Raw genomic sequence first — 22444 nt, forward strand, 5'->3', positions numbered from 1 at the left:
CGTCTATAGAACCATCCCCATCCTGTGTCACTATTGCAAAAGATGTACTGTATGAGTCTGGGGATACGACAACATTTCTCTTAATGAATAACTGCATTTAAAAGCTGAAACACTTTTGTGCAAAAGTCTTGAGCCACCATTTCTTTCTGTTTGCTTCCAAGGAGGCAGAGCAACATCTCCAGGCTTTATTCAAGCCCAAACAGGCATCGAGGGAAGAAGCAGTGTTGTGACTAGACATAACAGACAAATTAGCAAAAAACAATTTTGAATTGTATCTTTAGGCACTTTGTCACTATCAGCCTGTCACAAAAACTCATTTCCCTCATTTCATTTGTTTAAACTCTGAAAAATGCCAAACAGTTTAACAGGCAGAAAATAGTATTTATGTACCAATAAGGTTATTCGCAAAAAAACTATTACCTGAAAATTTGGCATGACTCGATGATGTATAGTTTGTCCTCAAAAAAACTGAGGAAAGTAAAGAACAAAAGAAGTGGTAGGCCAACAAAACAAAAACAAATAGGACGCACAGGACCTGAGAGATGCATCTGTCTTCCCTGTTGATCCACCTGCTGTTCACTGAAACAGTCTCACCATGGGTTTTACGTAGTGGTGAAAGCAAATTTTAAATCTTTGCTTCAGATCATCATCATGTGCAACTAGTGGTACAACTAGCGATGGCGGGGATCTTATCAAAACTGAACACAGAAGAGTACCATCAGACATTGATTGACCCTCTATGCAGTATCAAGTGGAAAGCATCTGATTGGCTTCATTTTTCAGCATGAGAGTGATCCCAAATGCCCTGCCAATACAATGAAAGCATACCTGGATAGAGAAACACACAATGGACTGGCCTCTTCAGAGCTCGGACCTCAACATTATTGAAGCAGCGTGGCTAAAACATCTTGACTGGAACAAAAGACAGCCAACATCCAAAGAAGAGCTTTGAATCTTCTTCAGAATGCCTGGAAAACTATTCTTGAAGACTACTTAAAGAAATTACGAGAAAGCTTGCATAAGAGACTTCAAAATCTGTTGAAGAATAAAGGTGGTCATACCAAATATTGACTTTCAAGCTTGCTGGAATTACACAAACAAAGAGAGAGAGGGAGCCTTTAAAATAACAACTGACCAGTTTCTTTCTGTCTTTTCAGGAGGTCCACTGTATAGACACATCCCTGATGGACCCTGCCAGTAATATTACAACTTTAGTGGGGCCCAATGCCTTTCGGATTCCTTTATCCATCAGACAGAAGTTGTGTGGAAGCCTGGATGCACCACAGACCAGAGGCAATGACTGGAGGATGCTGGCCCACAAACTCAACCTTGACAGGTGACACTTGGCATTTGTTTTATGGATGCTTCTCTTAGTTGTTTTACTTGATTTGAGTCCTCATTCAGGCTTAATAATAGCCTGTTTCATCTCTTCACCAGAAGAAAATCACAGAGAATCACTTGTTGCACTCCAGTAGAAATTAACTGATCAAGTCCTTGAACACCTTTCAGTATTTTGAACCTGCATCTCTTCAGAATCTCTCTTGGGCAAAGCAGCACTGCTGGACTCCTGATTAGTAAATTAAAAGGACATTTCCTCTTTGGATTTAACTCACAGGTAACATCCGCAGAAACTCTGTGTGCAGATGTGTGTCCTAATGATTTAGACTGGAGGTTCGTTTACCAGCAGCTACCGAAGCATAGCCAGATATTGAGAGGATAATTGGGCACAAGTGCACATCATTGTCCCAGCAGGCAGCCAGCTCATGAAGCAGTGTGTTGATGTGGGCACCAAATATTCCTGATCAGTGGGCGAAAAGCTAGCCAAATTGTTGTTTACTTCCACATTTCCACTAAAAAGGTACTCTTCAAAAGGACCACGATCAAAAGGTCTAACAAAGGAGTATCATCTTCTCTCCCCTCTGCTTTAGTGGCTGCTACATCATGTCCATTTTACTTCTTAGTGTTACTCATGCTCTTCGGTCACAGTCATTATTCCTTACATAACCTTTTCATGTATATATAAATGATGTGACCTCAAATGTACCCACTCTGGCACACGCAGAAACACTCAGAAAGTTTAGAAGTTTTGATCCAATGCAGTGAAATGGCTTTAAAACAAATGCTGGAAACACACACATAAAAGAAAAGGCCAATCTCAGCTGTCGAGTTCATTTAACAGCAGGATACTCCTTATCGCATACCGCAGGCAGATGGAGTCTGACGCACAACATGAAACAAAGGGAAACAAAGTTGGAGAGAAAGTAATAGGAATTTATTTATTAGACGTTTTGAACGAGAGAACTGTGAAAAATTAAGAAAGTCTGCAAGAAGAGAAACCGATTAAAATGAGGAGTACGGGGATGAAGGGATGTTTGTGGTTGCATTTAAACAGCACCAAAGCTCGCCAGAGTGTGCCAACAGTACAATCACAGGATTTACAGAAGAACAAAAAGCTTCGGTTTTACCCCGTGAAGCTCAATCTCTGGCTTTTGCACTTCAAAGAAGAAATTGAGATTTTTGTCACAGATGTCTCAGACTTTTCCTCAGCAGCCACTGTGTACTTTGACTCGCCACGGCTTGGTTCTAATGCGATAACATTTTCTTCCCCCACATTTGTCTAAAATATTTTGAAGTGAACATAGGTAATAAAAATGTCCAAAAAAAAGGAAATTAACCTGTCAAATTTCATTTATGCTTCCTTACACCACAGCTGATAGCAAATGGTATAGAAGACCCGATAAAGTGTATTTCTTTATAGTAAGTCTTGAAGAGAGCAATAATTCATCACCTTTGCTCCGCAGTATGTTAAATAGAAGTTTCAGAATGTTTTATATTATATGTTATTCCCCTATAATTTCACATTAAAAAGCTTTTTTTTCATCACACATCCCACATGGGCTGATAAAATAATCAGCATCAATCATTACATATTATGCATGCTGTATAAGCTGTCCTGCTTTTGGCCAACATGTACTGTCTCATGAATATTGATGGGTTGATTGGTCATTGCAGACTGGGTCAAGTGTAATGTTTCTGTTTTACAATGTGAATCATGGAAAATGGTTCAGCTAAAGAAAAATGGGCCAGTTCCATATTTTATTTTTTTGCAATTTGACCTCTGTCTAAATATCAGAATTCATAATGACATTAACATCACTGTAGATAACAGAGGCTTGCTTTACTTCTCTATGTCTCATGTGTGCTTTCTCACTGAGGAGGGTCATCTAAACTGTACTGAGTGTCCAGCAAGTGTATTCCAAACCCGTCCCTGACACATCTTTTAAAGTTCTGGATGAAATCTGTCTTAGCGATTAGACAATGAAGCCATTCACTTCATACTCCTGAGTCACTCGCTGCCCATGCTTGTCAGAAAGCAAATTTCAAACATTCCAATTTAATCTTTCAGAAATAATTTGGAATTGGAATTCATCTTTGTCTGTTGCATAATATTGACTACTCTATGCTTTGTCACTCACCCCCTCACTCCTTAATGTTCATTTCAGATACCTGAACTACTTTGCCACCAAGTCCAGTCCAACAGGCGTAATCCTGGATCTCTGGGAGGCCCAACATTTCCCTGATGGAGACCTAAATGAACTGGCCACTGTGCTGGAAGAAATGGGTCGCCACGACAGTAGCCTTGCCTCCATGACAGCGGAACATTGACGAAACACTGCAGTTACCATGACAATGGCAGAGCTCTGGAGATGATTACGCGTGAAGTCTCGATGGTTGATCCTGCAGCGAGGGCAACAAACCAATTAGCAACAGAAAAGTTGCCACCGTGGTGACTGAGCACCGGTTAAATACCATGGTAATCATGCCGACATGGTAACAGATAGGAGAGGCGCCTTAACTGGTGCTGGAACTATCTATGTATCTTTGTATGTGTATTTGCGAGATGTTGCAGTGTCGTATGTGACCGAAAGAGAGATAACCCTACCTATCTATCAGGAACACCGAAAAACATACACACGCCTACAAAAAAAAAGAAAAAGAAAAAAAAAAAGAGCTTGTCCATAGTAACACCAGTTGTTCTCTTGTTGTTACTTTAATATTGAACAAGGAGAAGCAAAGAACAAGAAGCAGCAGAGAGGTACTGACCTTGGAAACCTCTGTAGGAATGGAACAGAATCATAAAGGGAGAGAAGGTAAACTGATTACAGAAGAGTGGGAGAAGGTAGAGTGAGGAAACGGAGAGAGTGAGTTAGGGACTCTTAAGAAAGACGGGCGCAAACACAGAGCGAAGCTAAACTGATTACAAAAGAGAGGGAGGACATAAACATAAAATGATGGAAGCGATGGCAGGTGATCATCTGAACGGAAAACAGATAATGAGAGAGGGGGATAAAGAAGTGACTCTTCTCTTGTGAGCCTCGGCTGTACGTGTTTGCCAGTACAGTTTGTCGTCTTTATATCGTTTCTTAGGGAACGCTCTATGAATTCTGCTGTCCATATGTGTGGATCATTTCCTGATACAAGAATGAGTACAAAGTGACTGTCAATCAAGGGTCCTGACCAGAAACAAGCCCGAGACAACAACAACTGTCCCCTTTGGGTTATTATCATAAAGATGGTTCCAATTTGATGTTGATTAAGATTAAAGCTTTTTTCAAAAATACCATCAAAATCTTTCAGGTCAGAGAAAAATGAACACAAAAGCAATTTAACTTGCTTCCAATGCCTCTAATGTTTGTTTTTTTCTTCTTTTTTTCAAAAAGCCAGTCCAAAGATAATTATGCTGCTGAAGGATGCAAGAAGAAACTTTTTTTTTCCTTTAAAATAATCTTTTTTTAAGATTTCAAGATTTCATTTATGATAATCATGTAATGATTATTAGGTAAAGTTCATCATCATGCACAGTACATTGCAGTAAAGCATCTAAGACTTTTATTTTGAAAGAATCATTGCTTTTTCACATTTTTAAAAAAATAAATAAATACATTAAAAAAAAAAACCACGATCCAGACAGGAAAAAGCCACAGGAACGGCAATCTCAAAACTACAAGTGCATCTCAAACCACTGAGAGTCTCAACATAATATCTGCACTAATGCTGCTTCTCTATTACTTAACAACCAGCAGTTTAGTTGACCACAACCTCAAACCCAGAAGTGTCTCTTTTAGACTGTTGGGGCTTCTTTCTGGACAGACGGACAAAGCAAAAAAAAGGGGGGCGGGGATGGAAAGCATAACTTGATTTGAATGCAGGAATTATATGACAGTGAATTAAATGCAGCTCATCTACTACTAATATACCGATTTTAATCAATTATATTCCAGTTTCCTTCAGTTGTGTTATCTGCCATCAGGCCACATGTGGCATTTCATTTGTGATCGTCGCCATGACTTTGCTGGTCACTAGCACCATCCAGTGGCCTTTGATAAATAAGAGCATTTTAAGTGTTTTCATTTTGATTTTATTTTGTGTAAATACATGATTATCATTATGTTCATTCTAAAGACCTTTTATTACCATATATTTTTCTTCATTGCTCATTATTATTTACATAAACTTTTTTTTGCCAGCTTTATTGTGTTTATGTGTGACACTTATGAGGGGAATCTGCATCAGTTACTTAGCAGCTAACATTCCAGTCATGGTGTATGTATGACAAAGTTGCAATTTACAGGTAAAAATCATATAAAGGGAGATATGTAACATGAAGTGTAATATATTTGTGTTTGCAGAACAACTTGCATAATTACAATTGGCCCTGAGAGGGGAAAAATTCAAAAACTGGAGTTAGGTATTTCCGTTTTGAATTATGGAGAGACGCCATATGAAACTGAACATCAGGTATAGAGAGGAGACAAAAAGGGAGGCAGAGGTCAAGTTTAACACTGGTACAAAAGGTCAAGTATTTACCTTGGTCATGACAGATTTTATCTTATAGCTGCCCGCTCAGGAGGAAACCTTGAGATATTGATTTTCCACAAAGATTTTCCTTTCTTTGTACAGTTGTTCAAATATGTGCGACTTTAAGATTCAGACCTCTTGTATCGGTGTAAAACCAGCTGTAAAAGTACGTGTGGTTTGATTTTGCGTAGCTCACAGCAGGAAAGGTGTACGGTTAACTGACGGAGTGGATGTTTTGTATGTTTTCAAATGTAATTGGTGATGTCATATGTGTGGAAGTAAAAGGGATGGGAAACCTTATGAGGATAAAAGCCTAAAATATTTTAGTCATCAGCTGAAACAAACATGAACCCAAAGGTCATGACAATGCCTCTTTTATACAATTTGATCATCGACATCACTGACAACTTTAAAGGCTGAATTCAGTCATACAACATCTATTTTTTTGAATTACGACATTAGGAATTGTTTAAAAAAATTTAAATAGCATAGCTCCACCTCAGATTTCAAGTGTACAGTTTACCTGGAGAATGGATTTTCTGTTAAAAAAGCAAAAGCGAGACAAGGGAGGTTTTCATGAGGAGAGCACGTGTAGGCCTCCAGGAGATGATCCTTCATGATGTGAAAATGAAGAAAGTAGTATTAAGATATCAAAGTATGTAAAAAAAAAATATTTTCTATTTCCAGTGTGTACAGTTGTGTACTGTCAGCTATATTTGGCAAATTTCTGAATATGAAAAAGCAGTACAGTTAATAGTTTGTATGTTTGATTTTTTTAATTTAAGTTTTTCTTTTTTTCCTTTTTTGTAAAAGCAGTGTCTACTATGCAAACTTGGCATTGGTTATCATGATAGAAGTCTTTATCTAGAGCTGTCCTTGTAAGTGCACTCCTGGTTTTACTATCGGGAGTGATTTGATTTGATTAGTGTGGGATAGTGTTGGTCCATTTTAGCTAATTCTGGCACGCTTCATGAGTCTTGCTCAATCTTGCTGAATGCTTGCCTCTCTATCTCCTCTAATTGTTCTCTGTACAAAGTGTAAGAAAGAATTTTTAAGACAATTAATAAATTATATTTATAAGCAATGCTGAAAACTTGTGGTGCATTTGGTGGCTTTTTTCAACACAACTTTTACTTGCGTGTAATATCCCAACTTGGTCAGAAATCCGATTTGTAGCGCATGAAAAAAGATATTTTTCATTTGCGATCCTTATTTTACTTATGATTTCTGTGAAATTCACATTTACATGCTCCAGACTCAATAATTTGTGGGATAAAGAAGCCTGAAGGGGAGGAAATTGAAACGGAAAATCCTTATGGTGTCACTATTTAACATGCTGTGTGCTCAGCAGCACCAGTGGGTTGTAATGAGGCATGCTGCTTTTTTTTTTTTTCAACAAAGAAAATATGGAGAGCGTGTCTTAACAGTAAGAGGCAATGACTTGTTAGTATTCACCTCCTTCAGCTACCACAAATTGAGCATCAGCCATTTGGATGAGTGAAACACTTTATTGGGGGGGAATGTTCAACCTTTTACCGAAAAAAAAAAACACGAATTTCTCTCACGGACAACTACAGCAGATACAGATCAAATAAGGCACAACACCCAAGAGGAAAGAAAGGGCATTTACTGTATATCACAACAAATCTGCCACACCAAAACCTCCATCCATAAGAAAAACGCTGTTGTTTTGTTGACAAGAGCAAGATTGAAATTCAGTGACCTCTGAAGGAAATGGAAACTAAGGAATTATAAAAGCTAAAAAATAAAATAAAATAAGCCAGTCAGAGAAATCTCTGGCACTGACGTCATGACAGCACACCACTGTGGATGACCTAACAAGCCCCCTAACTGTGATAACTTTGTAACTGGAGAAATATGTCATCATGAAGTTTCCCAACCGTGGAATGTTTCTATGTGAGAGTTTGAATTAATGGAGGAACGTGCCTAATAGAAACTGACTTGATCAGTGCCAAAGTGCCATTTGCGTTCAACAGAACTGGTTTATTACACTGAAATAGTTTAACATTAATGTATAAGGGTGGCTTGTAACCAGGAACTAAAGATTTCATATAGTCAACAAGTTAACATCTTGTGGTTTAATATTTTGGATGAGGCTTGGGTGCTTTCTTGAACCAGCCAACTTCTTAGTGCACTCTTTCACTATAAGGGTATACTGCTAAACCCACTGCTTTAAATACACTCCATCTTTTCGTTACGGGGGCCACAGTCATTGGGAAGTAGTGAATAATAACAATGAGCCGTGACATGGCAACTTTTGGCACCCCTAAACTAACACAAATCCACACATTTATAATGGATCACTAGATAATCAAGCAAAACTTCACCTTACAGTTTGTGTGAAGCAGTTTCAGATTGTCTGATAGGCCTTCCTTCCTGTACTTGCTCTACAGTGGCTATGGGGGGCACTGCTCTGCTTTAACCATTCCACTGGTGAAACGCCGCCTCTTCAGAGGCAGGTTTTATTTTTAATACATGTCCCAAAGAAGCCTAAAGAAACACAGAGGTCGTTAGAGCCCCAATCTAGATTTATTTATACATATTAACTTATTTATTATTACGTTTGTTTTTTTTTACAAATTACCTTAAAGTTGTACATGGAAAACGTTTGGTATTCTCATTAGCTCACAAAACAAATTTATCTTTTCTTCAGTGTCTACAAATGGTATCACCATAATCGAAACTTGTACACCTTCAAAATATTTTTATTTCTGTCACAGTGTCACTTGTCATAACAAAGAGCAATTTAAAGCTATTTAAAAGTGACAAAAAATGTGTTCAATCCAAGGAAGTGTTTAGAAAGTAGGTGTAATGCTGCAATAACAGATTGCCTTGACGCACATCCCTTCGGTTCTTTTAATCAGACCTTCATCTACGGGTAAGTTAGCTTTCACAGAAAGCAATCATGTAGTCTTCCACTCACTGGTCAGTAGCCTGTTTGTGTATCTCAGCATGTACAGTGCCAAGTCAAACTCAAGTCTCTTTCTCCAAGGCCTTTGGAGCATGTGAACAGGAACCTATATCTGGCTTTAGAGTCTTCACACTAGTCTGAAATGTAATTGTCTCATCTTCTTTGAAGGACAGAAGAGGGCCATGCACAGTTAGTTCTGATTGTTTTTGAGGGAACTTTGCAGAATTCTGGGCATTTGAACTCAAAATATGTCATCATGGGATCCTCTAAGTGATCTTCTGCTTCATGTTTCCCCTCCTTTTCCCCCCAGAAAACAAACAAACAAAAAACCCAGCTTGTACGGCCTGGAATAGAACCAGTGTTAGTACCTGCCTTTTGTATGCGTGTAAACACACACCAGGCAGTGCTTTCTCACAGCTTGATATCCTGTGATTCTGACATTTTGGCAAGTGTCTTTTTGACCCGTAGGGCTGTGAGGCGGCAGGCTGGATTGTGGGCCCAGCATTCTGTCATCAGCTTCCCCATCTGTCTCAAACACTGAGGAGACACAAACTTATGTTACAGAGGTTGTCGATTTGTACGTTTCTGCAAGAATAGTGTGGAATATTTTTCCATGTTTTACCTCATCGCTGGTCCATCGATTAGGAAAGGATGGTCGTAGCTTCTTGATGCAGACCACCTCTCTCATGTCTTCATATGAAGGGTCTGTTGGAACCAGCTCATGATATGGTAACTGGTACTCTTCAAGGATTCCTACAATAAATACGTTACAGAAGAGTCATATTCCTCTCTGATGCCGTTTGGCTTTTAGAAGGTGTTACAACTATTTATTTACTCCATTTACCTCCTGAGATGCAGCGACGTGCAATCTCCCAGAGAATGAGCCCAAAACTGTACATGTCAGCCATGATGTAAGACTGAAAGTGACTTCTGTTCAAAGTCTCGTCCAGAACCTCTGGAGGCATGTAGCGCTTTGTACCGACTCTTGTATTGGGGGGAATATCTACTTCATTTGTGTCACTAAAGAGTCAGACATCAAAGTAATAAGGATAAATAATTTAGGACAAAATTACTTTAAATACATGAATTCCAATATTTATCATCATCCATCCTAAATAGAACACATTCATGAGAAATTCACCTGATAAACTTGACAGCCAGTCCTAGGTCAGCTATACAGCAGGTCCCATTTCTTTTCACAAGTATGTTCTTACTCTTCAGATCCCTGTGAGCAATGGCAGGTTTGCCCTGGGTGCCAAAGATCTCTGTGTGGAGGTGACAGAGTCCTGACACAGAGGAGTAGGCCAGTCGCAGCATAGCTTTATTGTCTAGAGTGGTCGATTTGAGGTAGTCATACAATGATCCATTTTCATGGTAGTCAGTTATTAAGTAGAGTTGGGTCCAAGAGCCAGTTCCTTTAATATCTGCAGCTATAAAACCTGTGAACGGGGGAGAAAGGGATGTATGGATGGAACACAAAGAGAGATGGACCTTAACATTCAGCAGTTTCCCCCATTGCTGAATTTCATGGGAGTACAGAACAATTTCTGACATATATACTGTGGGTTTTTTGGTTCTTTTCTTCTTCACTGACTGTCGTTTGAGCATTGACAATATGTGTGAAGCTGTGCAGAAAACTGATCTTTCCGTGAGTTTGGGCAGTTTTTCACTAACATCTGCCATTTTGCGATATCATATTTCAGGGTAACAAATGCTAATAAAGACAAAGTTAATGCTGCAATACAGAGAAGGCTTGCACAGTCTGCAGTGTGATGTAGCATCAAAAACACACTGGAACACCAACAATGACATGCTTTCAATAACTGACAGTTTGACTTAGGACTGTTTATTATGGTGCTATTATATTACTTGTACGGGGTTTTTTTTATTTGCCCCTTTACATCTCCTTTCTCTGCACCTTTTCGATTTAGCTGAAGACAAAGAACAACACAAAACACTGAGAAACAAAGAAACTCTCAGATAAGTGCAGAGCCAAAGCAGTAAGTACTAGACAAACAACTAGACTCACCCAGTATGTTCTCATGTCTCATTAAGACAGTCTGGTAGATTTCAGTCTCTCTGAACCAACTCGCTTCCTCAGTGGTGAAGAAAACTTTAACAGCCACCTTTTCTCCCCTCCACCTGCCCATCCACACCTCTCCGTATCTCCCCTTGCCTATCTGCTTCACCATCTGAATCTGCTTGGCTATCGTTCTCTGGACCTGAGGACAAGCAAAAAAATGAAAAAAAAGGAGGAAATGCTTAGATAAATTCTGACCCATGTGTTTCATCACATCTGTCTAATTCCTTCAGAATTAAAACTCCAGTTTAAGGTTTAGTGAACGTCAGATGTGGGAGCTATGAAGTAAAATCAGGAATGGTACTGTTTTATTGTTTCTTGGCACATTTCTCAAAGTTTACCCAAGAATAAAAGAAGTCCCTCAAAACAAATACTTGTAACTTGTAGCTATAGATATCAGAGTAACAGTGTATTAATAATAACTATGACACATAGAAATTAAATACCGATATTGTGTCAATGACGCACACTTTAGTTACAGACTGTCACATTTGCCAAAAAGGTCAAACACACAATAAATGCATTTTCTAAAAACATTGCAATAATAACAAAATTTGATATCATGATGGGCATATAAGTATCAGATGTACAACTATTACACACCCTGATGTTAAAAAAAAATCGAATGAATTTGGACCAAAGTACCACGACATTTGCATCCATGAAGCAACTTTTTGATTTAACAGGCACTTAGATGTAGTGACTGAGTCTCACCAATAGAGGGAGCCCTGAGCCTGAGCCTGAGCTTTGTGATTGCTCTATCAAGTCTTTCAGAGATTCTCCAGGGGGAATGTATGTCTCATCCTGTTCTAGACCAATGCTGTAGCGAGGACGAGACTCCTGTCGTTTATACCTGTAAAATATCACAATATGTCAGTTTTAATTATTCACTAAAGAGAGATTCAATAAACACTAATAAAATTTGTTTTACTGTTTCATTGTAAGATGTAATTACCTGACGTAGCAGAAAATAATAATGACAGCCAATATAAGGGTGCATACAGTGACTGAAATCAACAAGGCCACATGGTGGATCTTCCCATCTACGTAGACTAGAGAGGGAGGATGAAAGAGACATTGAAAAAAGCATCAGAAATGTTTAAAGTCATGAAAAGTCATCTATCAAATTCCTCATCTAAGTTAAATGCACAAAATTCTTGCATGTGAAAATGCAAGAACTCTCGTTCTACTCCAGAAACGTCACATTAAAACACAGAAAAAACAAAGAATTTGAAATTTCCAAAGAGCCTCCTGTAAAGGAAATAAAAAGGACTAAAGTACAGTAAATCGTGTACAAATCATATTTCACTCATCAATTTTTCATTTTCTTCTGGCACACACTTTCTTCCCTCAAGGCCCCAGTCAACAGCGAGAGGAAGCCCTCGACCTAGTCGATGAATTCCCCTCCTGATCCCCTATGATAGGGTTTCAGATTGATGAATCTGCCCTCAGTGTCTGCTGGGGCCTGTGATTTCCCTGGGAATCTAGGCTTACTTTCTCTCAAACACACGGAAAGACTCTCTCTCTCTCTCTCCCTCACTCTCACACACACACACACACACACACACACACACACACACACAGGCAGTCTAATTCTGAACACAATGAGACATCAGTTTGCTCTTGACACGCCAGGACGGTTTGACACCGTCTCCTTCACTTGAGCCTCCTTTGACTCAATGAAAATGTCATGTCTATCTTTTATCTCGTGTGTTGTCACACCATCAGCCACAGTTCAGGGTCCTGCATCTATCATTGTAACTGCCACTGACAAACTGGAGAACTACTGGCGTTTTTGTGCATTTCATGTGCAACGAGGGAAAAAGCAGAAATTGGCTAAATTAACTCACGAGGAGGTTTGAGTGGTGGCAGCGTAGGATGCAGATTTTTGTTACAGTAATCTTCATCTGTACAGCATTCTAGTGATCGCCTTTGACGTGAGTTCCCCGCGTCCTGAAAGACGGAAAAGTCATGTGAGGTACTTGGCTAGCATCTACAGTCAGGTTACAATTTCCTCCTTTATTAGCTTAACCTCTTGTAATGCTTACCACCTAAATTAATTTTGGAAGGATTTGTGCCAGATGATGAAAAGAAAATGGCAACAAGAGGAAGAAATTATGCGGATTATAACATTACTTTCATCAACTTACTCTGCACTGAAATTCAGATCCGACCAGCCCAAGGCAACCTGCCGTCTGGACCGGCACCCCTCCCTCATCCTCCACCATTGTAAAACAGAAGCCATCCGTCCTGCAGAGGCAGATTTAGCTACAGTAGGTAAGTTGACCAGAAACATGACATGTTATGAAATAAATACTTGCTTCTCTTTACCTGCACGTGTTATTGGTTGAATCTTCTGGGCAGTGGTGATAACAGTGACACCACAGGAGTCTTTGGGAGGATGAAGCAGGAGCTGTGCTGCCAAAAGTCTCCTTCCCACTCTCTGCTGCCTCCTTGCTGGATGCTTTTAGCAGCATACTGTCCAATATGTTGCCTATACAACAGAGAAAAGAAGAAAATTGCAAAAAATTAAATGGAAGAAAAACAAAATGATGAAGATGCACATCTCAACTTTCAAAAAGACAACATTGCTAGAGAGTAGGCTTGCAGAATTTGGACATGTGCTATTAAATAACACAAGTATTTGCAGTAGCATAGCCAGACTTGGAGGTTGAATAGTCTGCTAAAGTGGGAAACAAGTTGTACTGCAATTGTGGAATATGTAAAATTCACATGCTTTAACATAGTCACTAATAGGACCACAACAGATACCCAAACAGTCACAAAATTTGTATTTGGATGGTTTGTCTAAGTCAGGATTACGACTACCTCATGTCCCAACACAAGTCCTTACATCTGTTCATGTACAGTAGGCTGTCACGAAAAAGCTGCTTTGTAATATATGTTAATAAAACTGTTTCATGGGAGTTGCTGTACTGACTCTGTTCTTGTTTTTTCAGTGTCTGATAAAGCTGTGAAAATAATTATCTGCTTCCTTTACTTTCATATGTCTCTTGCTTTTCAGTTGTATTAATTTAGTTCTCTGATACGTTCGTTACGTTAGTAACATTCTGTAAGTGGTTTTGTTCTACGACTCGGACTCTGCTGTTCATGGAGCATTTCATGAACCTTTAGTGCACCTGTAGCTTTTTAATCTCCCCTGCGGGAGAAGCTTAATATCTGCTCAGCGAAGCACTGAGCGATGAGATCCCAGCCAAGATGACAAATATCAACCCTGCGTACTCAGTATTCACATCATAAATCCAGTTCACATGAGCGAACCGACTCAAATGAAATATAATCGTACCTACTCTAATGAAACAAAATCTACTAAGATGCAAATAAAGATAAAATGTGCAAGAAAAACTTGACAACATTCCAGATACGGGGGAAAAAAAACCAAACTTTGAGCTCAAACACCTGCTATGAAACACGCTCTCTCTCTCTCACAGTCCTCTTACAAATGCTTCAGCTCCCGAAGCTGTTGTATTCCCTCGTTATCCTATTTCAAAAGGGCACCTGTTTGTCACTTGAGGGGAAAAAAGGGATCACGGAAGTGTCTCTCCTTCATGGCTTTTAAGATATTCATTCATCTGAGCATGCTCATTGAGACCAGATGCTTACAGCTGCAAGCACAGATGGTCCAAAACAAGCATGACTCTTTCTTCGCTGAAATAAACTATGAGCAGATACAGAATCTGCTCTCCTACTCCTATTTCAGCCTCTTGAGAAGGAAGTGTGTGCAGGGTTAGAACGTGATAGTGTTTTCACGAGCAGCCTTTTCTTATTTCGAGATAGATTTTTTTTTAAACAATTATAGACATTTGTCATCTAGCACTTCCCTTTCTAAATGCCCCTCTTGTACACACAGATAATTATGTTGATGATACTGCAAAAGAGGGATGGTGGGGTTTAAAGGGGTCACATTAACAATTGACCAATTTGAGAGAAAGGGAGCGAGGAAGACTAGGAGGGGGAGAAGAATGGGGGATTAACAAACAAGAAGTGACAGAGCTGCGGGGAACTGGTGGGCAGTTTAGCAGCACACAGAGGGGACAGAGCAGAGGCCACTGGCCTTTTCCACCCTTTCTCTCACTCTGTCCCCCACCCCATCACTCCATAATGCTCACTCTCTTTGTGTTTCATTTTGCTGCAGACCTCAAACTCCCCCTTTCTTCTTCATGCCATATCTCTTCTCGAGCGCCTCCCTGCTTCTTTCCAACATGTGTTCCTTCGTTTCTCCATTCAGACTTGCTTGTGTACTTTTCTCTAACCCTTTCTTCTTCTTCTTTTCTTTTGTTCTCTCCCACATGACCTGCCTATCTTTTCCTACTCCGTCCTTTTCCTCTTCTTATCTTCCACTTTCTTTGCCCCGTCTTCCCTGCGTGAGCCCACTGGATTGTCATGTGAGGTGCTGCTGCGCTGTTGACAAAACACAAAGCCTTTCACATCATCCTGCACCTGGGATCTTTGGCTACTGCTCTGTCGTCGGCGTGAGCATGTGAGAAAGACAGTGGGAGGCAGACAAACAAGGAAAGAGGCAAAAAGAAAGGAAAAAAAAATGCAGAATGCCATTCATCCACCAAAACTGGAGTCAGTCCCAGGTGGCCAACTTAATGTTCTTGAACTTTTTGTGACTGTATAAAAATGAAAGGAACTACATTATACTCAAACTGTAACACTGCTACACTGTGACACTTTTTTGGGTCTTAGTTTTCCACCTCTTACAAATAAATGCCTTTTATCTCTACAGAGATCCTGGGGTACTGAGTCATTTCTCTATAAGCCTGTGCCATCTGTTTATAAGGAGGAAGAGTGACCAAGGTGAAAAATGCAGTTGGTTGAGAAAGCACAAAGCTCTCACTCTACAATCTTATCTTCATGGGAAAGAAAAATATAGCCTTGAGTGAATTTAAGACATTCAAGTCATTTATTTCTTTTTGTGTAAAACTGGATGTTAACTGATTGTGGCTGGTGAGAAAAATGTGCTGAACTTCTATCAATCAGCTCATTTGCCAGTCTCTCATCAGAGATCTTGGTGGTTGTTCCCTAATGAAAATGTAAATATATTTCAGCATGCACATATAATAAAATATTGTGCTTGCGGTTTGGTCTCAATTAGTGACCAATGGTGCTGCTAAAATCTACCACTAACCTCACATAACTCAAGTTAAGCGATTGAGGCCGGCAGAAACCAGTATGAGCTTTCAGGCCTCCCATATAGGCTTTTACTAGCTTGATGGCAGGATAGAGGCCATTGTCAACACTCAATTAACAACCAGGTCCCCCCCTCGGTCCTCAAAAAAACAAACAAAAAAACCCCCCAAAAGCTGAATGCATCTTTTCAACAAATGTCATTTTATGCAACGTGTTTCTTTAAAAAGGTGAAAGAATTAAAAAACGAAATATATTTACAGAAGACAAAAACAATGACAGAAGTGATACTGTGCATGAGAGAGCAAGATGAAGAGAAGCGATGTGGACTAAGATAGACAGAGAGGAACAGAAAGAGAGAGAGTGCGCATATTCATTAGTTATCCTGGCCATGTCAAACAAGGTCTACCAGAAAAGCTCTTTCACCAAAGTCCATGTAAACACTACCCCCTCCCCTTTTCCACTTATGACACACTCATTTGACAACACGGCTCCCCTTCTCCCCTCAAAGTAGTAGTTCATCTTTTTGGTGTTTGACAGTTCAGTCTGTACGCTAAAAGAAACGCGCAAGGTAAAAAGCTTCGCCCCCCCTCTTTCGTGCTCTCACTCCCACTCTTAAGATTGTGTCTCTCTGTCTCTCTCCACCTTTATGTACATTCAGTTCCAGGTCTTATCTCCACGTTCTTGTTCCTGTCAGTGTTGAGATGAGCCGAGCCATCCCACATGTGCAGGAATGCGTTAATGAACCCCACTTTGCGATCTGAAGGCTGGATGCTTGGAAGTGAAGGTTGTCTGTCCTGCTGTTTTGGCTAAATTTGCTTTGAACTTCAAATGTGCTTTGCCTTTATCTGTGTCTCAAAGTGCTCTCTCACTAACTGTGTGGTTGACCATGTTAACGAGGCACCATATGGAATACCAATTAACAATAAAAACAATCTTGAGTGTTTGGGCCTTGCTATTTGCTTTTTAACAGGCTTTTTTCAAGATCTTGAGGAGAAATATCTGTCTGCAATTCATTTCTTTGGAGTTTAGCATCATGAATAAATATTTATGGAACAAAATATTCTGATCAAAATGTTGACAGTTTAGAATAATATACTGTGGATAAAGTATTAATCACCTATATCTCCGCTTCTAAATCCTAAACACTTCAAGCATCAGTAAAAAAAGTGGGAATACTACTTTAATAGAGGGAGAAATAATGCAATTAACAGCATAAAGACAGAGAATGATTCACATTTTTGATGGAAAAGATTTTGCATATTTCCTAGAACTTCTCCAACCAGAACTTTGATTTACTGTCAGTTCATGTTTCTGCTTTTTTTCCACTGGGGCAAATGTCACCATGACCATTTTTTTCAAATGTCAGTCCTGCTTTTATGTGTTCGACCGGTCAACCCATGCTTATGTCTGGACAAATCACACTACAGCCATCTCTGCTGTTTAATAGGAGCTCCAAAAACAGAGTTGTGAGAACTATGATGGTCCTCAGACACAGATACTGGGTACTTCCAGCAACAGTGGCTATAGAACCACGAGACATTTCCTGTGGTCTAAGAGTGCCCGCTGTTGTATGGCTCAGACTACAATCAGCTTTTAAAACATTTGCTTCAGCAAAAACAGCACCATAAAAGGGAGAGCAAGGGAAGCAGTTGCATTCAGGCTTTTTATCCTCCAACACGACAACATAATCATCAGCCCTTCAGACATCCTTCATTATGCCACATTGATGCAGCATTGAGCCACTCTCTGCTTATACAGCTGTCAGCAGCTGCCAGCTTTATGCTGTGTGTGTCTCCGTTTGTCTTCTTTCATGGGAATTCCTGACAGGGGCCAACGGATGCTGGAACTCTGACTTAATTCCAGAAGGCCTTCAGCGTTCCCGTCAGAATGCAGGGAGGTGATAAAACAGTCCTTGAAGGAGGTGTGACAGAAAGGTGACCAGCTGGTCTGTTCATCACAGGCTTCTTTCCTTCTTATTCTCATGTCGTCTGTGGGCTCCTCCTCATCACAGAACAGCTCACATCAGTTCACAGAGAGCAGGCATCTGGCTGGATCGGTGAGTCTGATGCCACTGGTTCAAACCTGACTCAAACACCGTGTCCTAATTTAACTACATGCTACCACCTGAAACAATTTTTTTATTAAGATGGAATACACAAGCGAGTCAATAAGGATTAATGTTGAGGTAATACAACAACTTGACTTGCAACAATGTCTTCAGTGTTGAATGACTTCTTTTCCATGCAAGACAAAGAGAACCTTGATTACAATCATATTTACTCTAAAGCTGAAGTGTTATAGATGAACTGAGAGACTTTAAAGAATACATGTGAAGAAATTATATAAAACACTCCTACTTATCTATTGAAATGGCCACTGTAGGAGATAAATTAAGCTACAAAAAGCTTTGGTGAACTCCTACAGATGCACTGAAGCATCTGCTCTTTTATACAAAAGAATGCTTTTTTGGAGGAGTACAGCATGTACAGTGACTGAAACATTATGAATTTTTATATTCAAAAGCCTAAACCCCAGTTGGAGGTAACAGGTGTCACAATGGCAGCTATCAACTTTCTCTATTAAGCCAGGTTTTCTGCTTCAAGCTCTGCGCGTGTGTTTGATGGATCATATGATTCCAATTCCTAAAAATGATCCCTGTGAGTGTTGCTTACTCAAGAGATGTTATCAGATATGGATATTGCAGGCTGCTCCCTTACCACAAGGGGTCACCACAGCGGGTATCTGTGCACGTTTGATTTAGCGGTTTTATGCTGGATGCGCTTCCTGATGGAACCTCGAGGGGATTTGTGTCTCCAGCTGGAATCGAACAGGCGGCCTTTTGTTTGCAAAGGAAATATGTTAACCACTACATAATGATGATAAATTGGTGATTAAAGCAGTAGTTTTTCATATGAGGGCCACTAAAAATATTTGGGTGGCACACCAAAAACAGAACAGTCTCACGGATGCTACAGAAAATTTATAATCTAGGGATTTTAGAGCTGTAAAGATTCAACCTCAACACTAAGAAAATATAGAATAGAAATGGCTTTAGTTTGTCAGAGGATCACAGTGAAATTAATTTTATTGATTGAACAGATATTCTTGGGAGTGTGTTCTGTAGCTGAAATTCCACCAGTGTAAAAGACAACACAACCTGCTCCCGACCACGTTCAGAATAGGTAACCATGGTGATTTAGCCAGGTAAGAAGAAAGCCTCTTTCATGACAAAACTGACTTTAAAGTCACAATAGCTTGCTTATAAAATAATTTTGCCTAACAGTATATCCATCTGACCACTGTTAGTTTGTTTTCTTGCTCTTGAATGATGCTTTTTTCAGACATCAGTCCCTTCACCCTACATGTTTTTAATATTCCAAAATGCTTTTTAAAAGTAAGTAGGCACAAACATGTAGCCTATAAAATACAGGTGTATACTAACATACAAACAATCACAGCAAAATGTCTGACCACCTTGTGTGTTCAAAACATATGATTATACTATCATTTACCTCACACTCTAAAAGAAGGCTTAAAACTAAAACATTACATGCTCAGACTATGATGCACACTCATTAATAAGCAGCATTAGGTTACAATATACACACCCTTTCAGTAAATTCAAACTTGGCAGCTATTTTTATCATATTGGATATGCTATTCCCATGATATCATCATGTGACTCATTGTTCCATCATGGTGGTATGCAAAAACCATGCCTATAAACTGATAAACAATGGCCTCACACCTGCCAAGCTGATAGTTGGCCATAGCAAATGTAACAACTCAAGCCTAAAATTTCACCCAGAAACACACACTGTCTGATAATAACAGAGAAATAAAAACACAAAATCATTTCACAAGCTAATACTGTGAAATGGAGAACCACGTTTGCACAGTGAGGATACTTTGCACTGTCGATCCTTTATGTGTGAACCAAAATTGCATGATTTTGTGCATGTGCAACACAAAATATATCCATCTATCCATCCGATACAAGTTCTAAACATGCAAAAAAATCACTGAGCAGCTGGAAGTGTTTAAGTGTGCAAAATGTCTAAAGGTTACAAACAAAAAGCAAACCTTTTAGAATTGCTTCCAACTGCGGTGACTTTGCACTGTTTCCCTTTCTGTCTCACAAAGTTACAACTCAAGAAAAAATATACATGCATTGTACAAGATAACCATCTTAAAACCTGTTTCAAATTGATACCTTCATTTTAATGAAGCTTGCTTACTTTGCTCAGATGGAAATACGTGTTTTTTTTCCCCTCCTGACAGAAAGGGAAAAAAATGGACCCACTTTAAACACACATCAGTTATATGAGTTCTTTAAATAAATACTCCAAGTGACACAAACTTTAAATACAAAGCACTGCACTCATATAGGCCTCACAAATCTCATTGTGCATGTATTCCTTGAGGCAACACTGACTGAAAAATCAAAGTTCAAATGTAAGTCTGGCATTTGTAAAAACCTTAATGGCTCAGTGGGAAAACTGCTGGCTCCAAATGATCAAGACCAAACGTTTACCTTTATTCAACTGTAATGCACACAAATAGCTTGATTACAGTTAATGTTCAGATTAAGATAAGAGTTTGATTAAGTAGTTTACATGAGTCACAGTAACCCAGCAAAGAGAGAAACACTGGGGTCACTTTGTTATTAATGTCTGGATGTGAGACGGGACAAGAGAAGGGAACTGCTTTGACTTTGCGAGGGGTTGGAGGTTGACTCCCATCCACAGCACACTGGGACTGGAACTAAAAACTAGAAAATTTTAAAACTATCAAAAAATAAAATGACACCATAGGTTTGTTTCTGAGACACCAACTGCCCGTGAACTTGTGAACTGGTCTGATGGTCTTTCCAACTTGGGTAATTTATAAGAATAAGCTGCTTTTCAAACCATCACTTGATACTATCTTTATCTAATAAGTTGGAGTTTCATTTCCTCCGATGCTGAACTCCTGTGACCTGATTAGATTCTACATATGAAGCCACTTTTTTCCATACCTATTAGTGTCAAGTTACTCTTTTGGTTTGTAATGTGAAATAATCAAATAAGAAATTGAATGCATATGCACATTTAAGCTACTTGAGATGTTTATTTCCATCAGAAGGTAAAAGAAAGAAAAACAAAATTAAAAATTCAGATTCCCATCAGCTTATGGTTAGATCTAATTTCAGGCTTACTATAATAACATTAATACATGTACATAATACAAGCACATAAACGCATGATAATATATTTTAAATAATATTCTTCAATACCACTGATTGCTTCCAAGTGATTGCAACACCCTTCCTCAACACCATCATCAAGTGCTGGAATTTAAATATATGAAAATGCATTTCTGTAACTGCAGGTTTGCTTAATATCTATGAATTTTCATTTTAAAGTTCTGAATCGGCTTCACCAGTTAGTTTATGAGTACAGAGTCAGGTCTGTGGGTTGTTTGTGGAGCATAACAGGTGCAGAAAGAGTGCCAAACACAAATATGTGTTATAGTTTCTCTAAACAAGTTAAAATCTTGATGAGACCATTTAGATTTGTTTCATATAATGGAAATGCAGTCACTCTGTAAATCACTATAATGTGGAGTAAAACTCCATTTAATACACACATGCACACACACAGACACAAACACCTACTTATTGGTGTAATAAGAGACCATAAATTACCGTGTAATTCCTCTCTCAGGAATAATGTAGCATTCAATAGGGGCAATCAAAACACCTCACGTCAGTAAACCAAACCTCACACCTAACATACTGACACACACACACACAGAGCAGTTGTCGTGCAGAACTAAAAGCCAAAGACAGCGTCTGCTTAGACTAAATGATAACGTAACGGAATGTAAATCAGAGATATTCAGGGGTGAGAATGAGAACAGGCAAATATGTGTGTAGGTGAGTGTCTTTTTTGGCAGCTTTGGGAGCAGAGGGTGTGCATGAGGTTTATGTGTGTGTGGAGGGAGGGCTGATGGTGTTAACATTACAGCTGCCATGTGTTTATTTCCAGGAGTTCTGGTCTATGCTGTCTCCGTCATCTCCACATGCTTAAACTGTTACTTTCCATCCATCTACACCCTGTATGTCTGCAGAGTGTGCGTGTATGTATGTGTGCTTCGTGGGAGGATATTAATGTATTTCCTACTTGCATGTGAATAATGCGGGGGATGTGGACATCCATGTGCACGCACGGGTGTGAGTACAGTTGCATAAGTCTACATATGTTTACAGTTGCACGCATCCCACAGTCTCCTCTGCGTGATTAGCTTCCCATTAACTAAGTCGCATATCACCCATCAGCACATCAGTGGCTCCAGGCCTTCTCTGCACTATCTGACTGGCCAAACAAGCTGTTGTCTAGACCCTTAAAGCACACAGACTCAGACACACACACACC

General features: G+C 39.4%; 2 protein-coding genes across 7 annotated transcripts in view; one reads left to right on the forward strand and one right to left on the reverse strand.

Annotated features, from left to right (window-relative positions):
- Window positions 1-6530, forward strand: part of unc5ca (unc-5 netrin receptor Ca) — a 189637-nt gene extending 183107 nt beyond the window's left edge. For 2 of the 3 annotated variants that reach the window (XM_005452038.4, XM_005452039.4), the window contains 2 exons: window positions 1158-1336; window positions 3504-6530. In XM_005452038.4, coding sequence (XP_005452095.1) covers window positions 1158-1336; window positions 3504-3666 — 342 coding nt within the window. In that variant the 3' untranslated portion in view covers window positions 3667-6530. The remainder of the gene's footprint in view (window positions 1-1157; window positions 1337-3503) is intronic. The other variant, XM_005452040.4, reaches the window with a different exon arrangement.
- An 823-nt stretch (window positions 6531-7353) lies between these two features.
- Window positions 7354-22444, reverse strand: part of bmpr1ba (bone morphogenetic protein receptor, type IBa) — a 63878-nt gene continuing 48787 nt past the window's right edge. For all 4 annotated transcript variants that reach the window (XM_005452045.4, XM_005452044.4, XM_005452043.3 and 1 more), the window contains 10 exons: window positions 13203-13365; window positions 13022-13121; window positions 12722-12824; window positions 11827-11923; window positions 11586-11724; window positions 10821-11013; window positions 9933-10230; window positions 9636-9811; window positions 9414-9544; window positions 7354-9328 (listed from right to left, as the gene is read on the reverse strand). In XM_005452045.4, the coding sequence (XP_005452102.1) occupies window positions 9203-9328; window positions 9414-9544; window positions 9636-9811; window positions 9933-10230; window positions 10821-11013; window positions 11586-11724; window positions 11827-11923; window positions 12722-12824; window positions 13022-13121; window positions 13203-13348 (1509 nt within the window). In that variant the 5' untranslated portion in view covers window positions 13349-13365 and the 3' untranslated portion in view covers window positions 7354-9202. The remainder of the gene's footprint in view (window positions 9329-9413; window positions 9545-9635; window positions 9812-9932; window positions 10231-10820; window positions 11014-11585; window positions 11725-11826; window positions 11924-12721; window positions 12825-13021; window positions 13122-13202; window positions 13366-22444) is intronic.

The sequence above is a fragment of the Oreochromis niloticus genome, linkage group LG12 (genome assembly GCF_001858045.2).
Source record: "Oreochromis niloticus isolate F11D_XX linkage group LG12, O_niloticus_UMD_NMBU, whole genome shotgun sequence".
Classification (NCBI taxonomy): Eukaryota; Metazoa; Chordata; class Actinopteri; order Cichliformes; family Cichlidae; genus Oreochromis; species Oreochromis niloticus.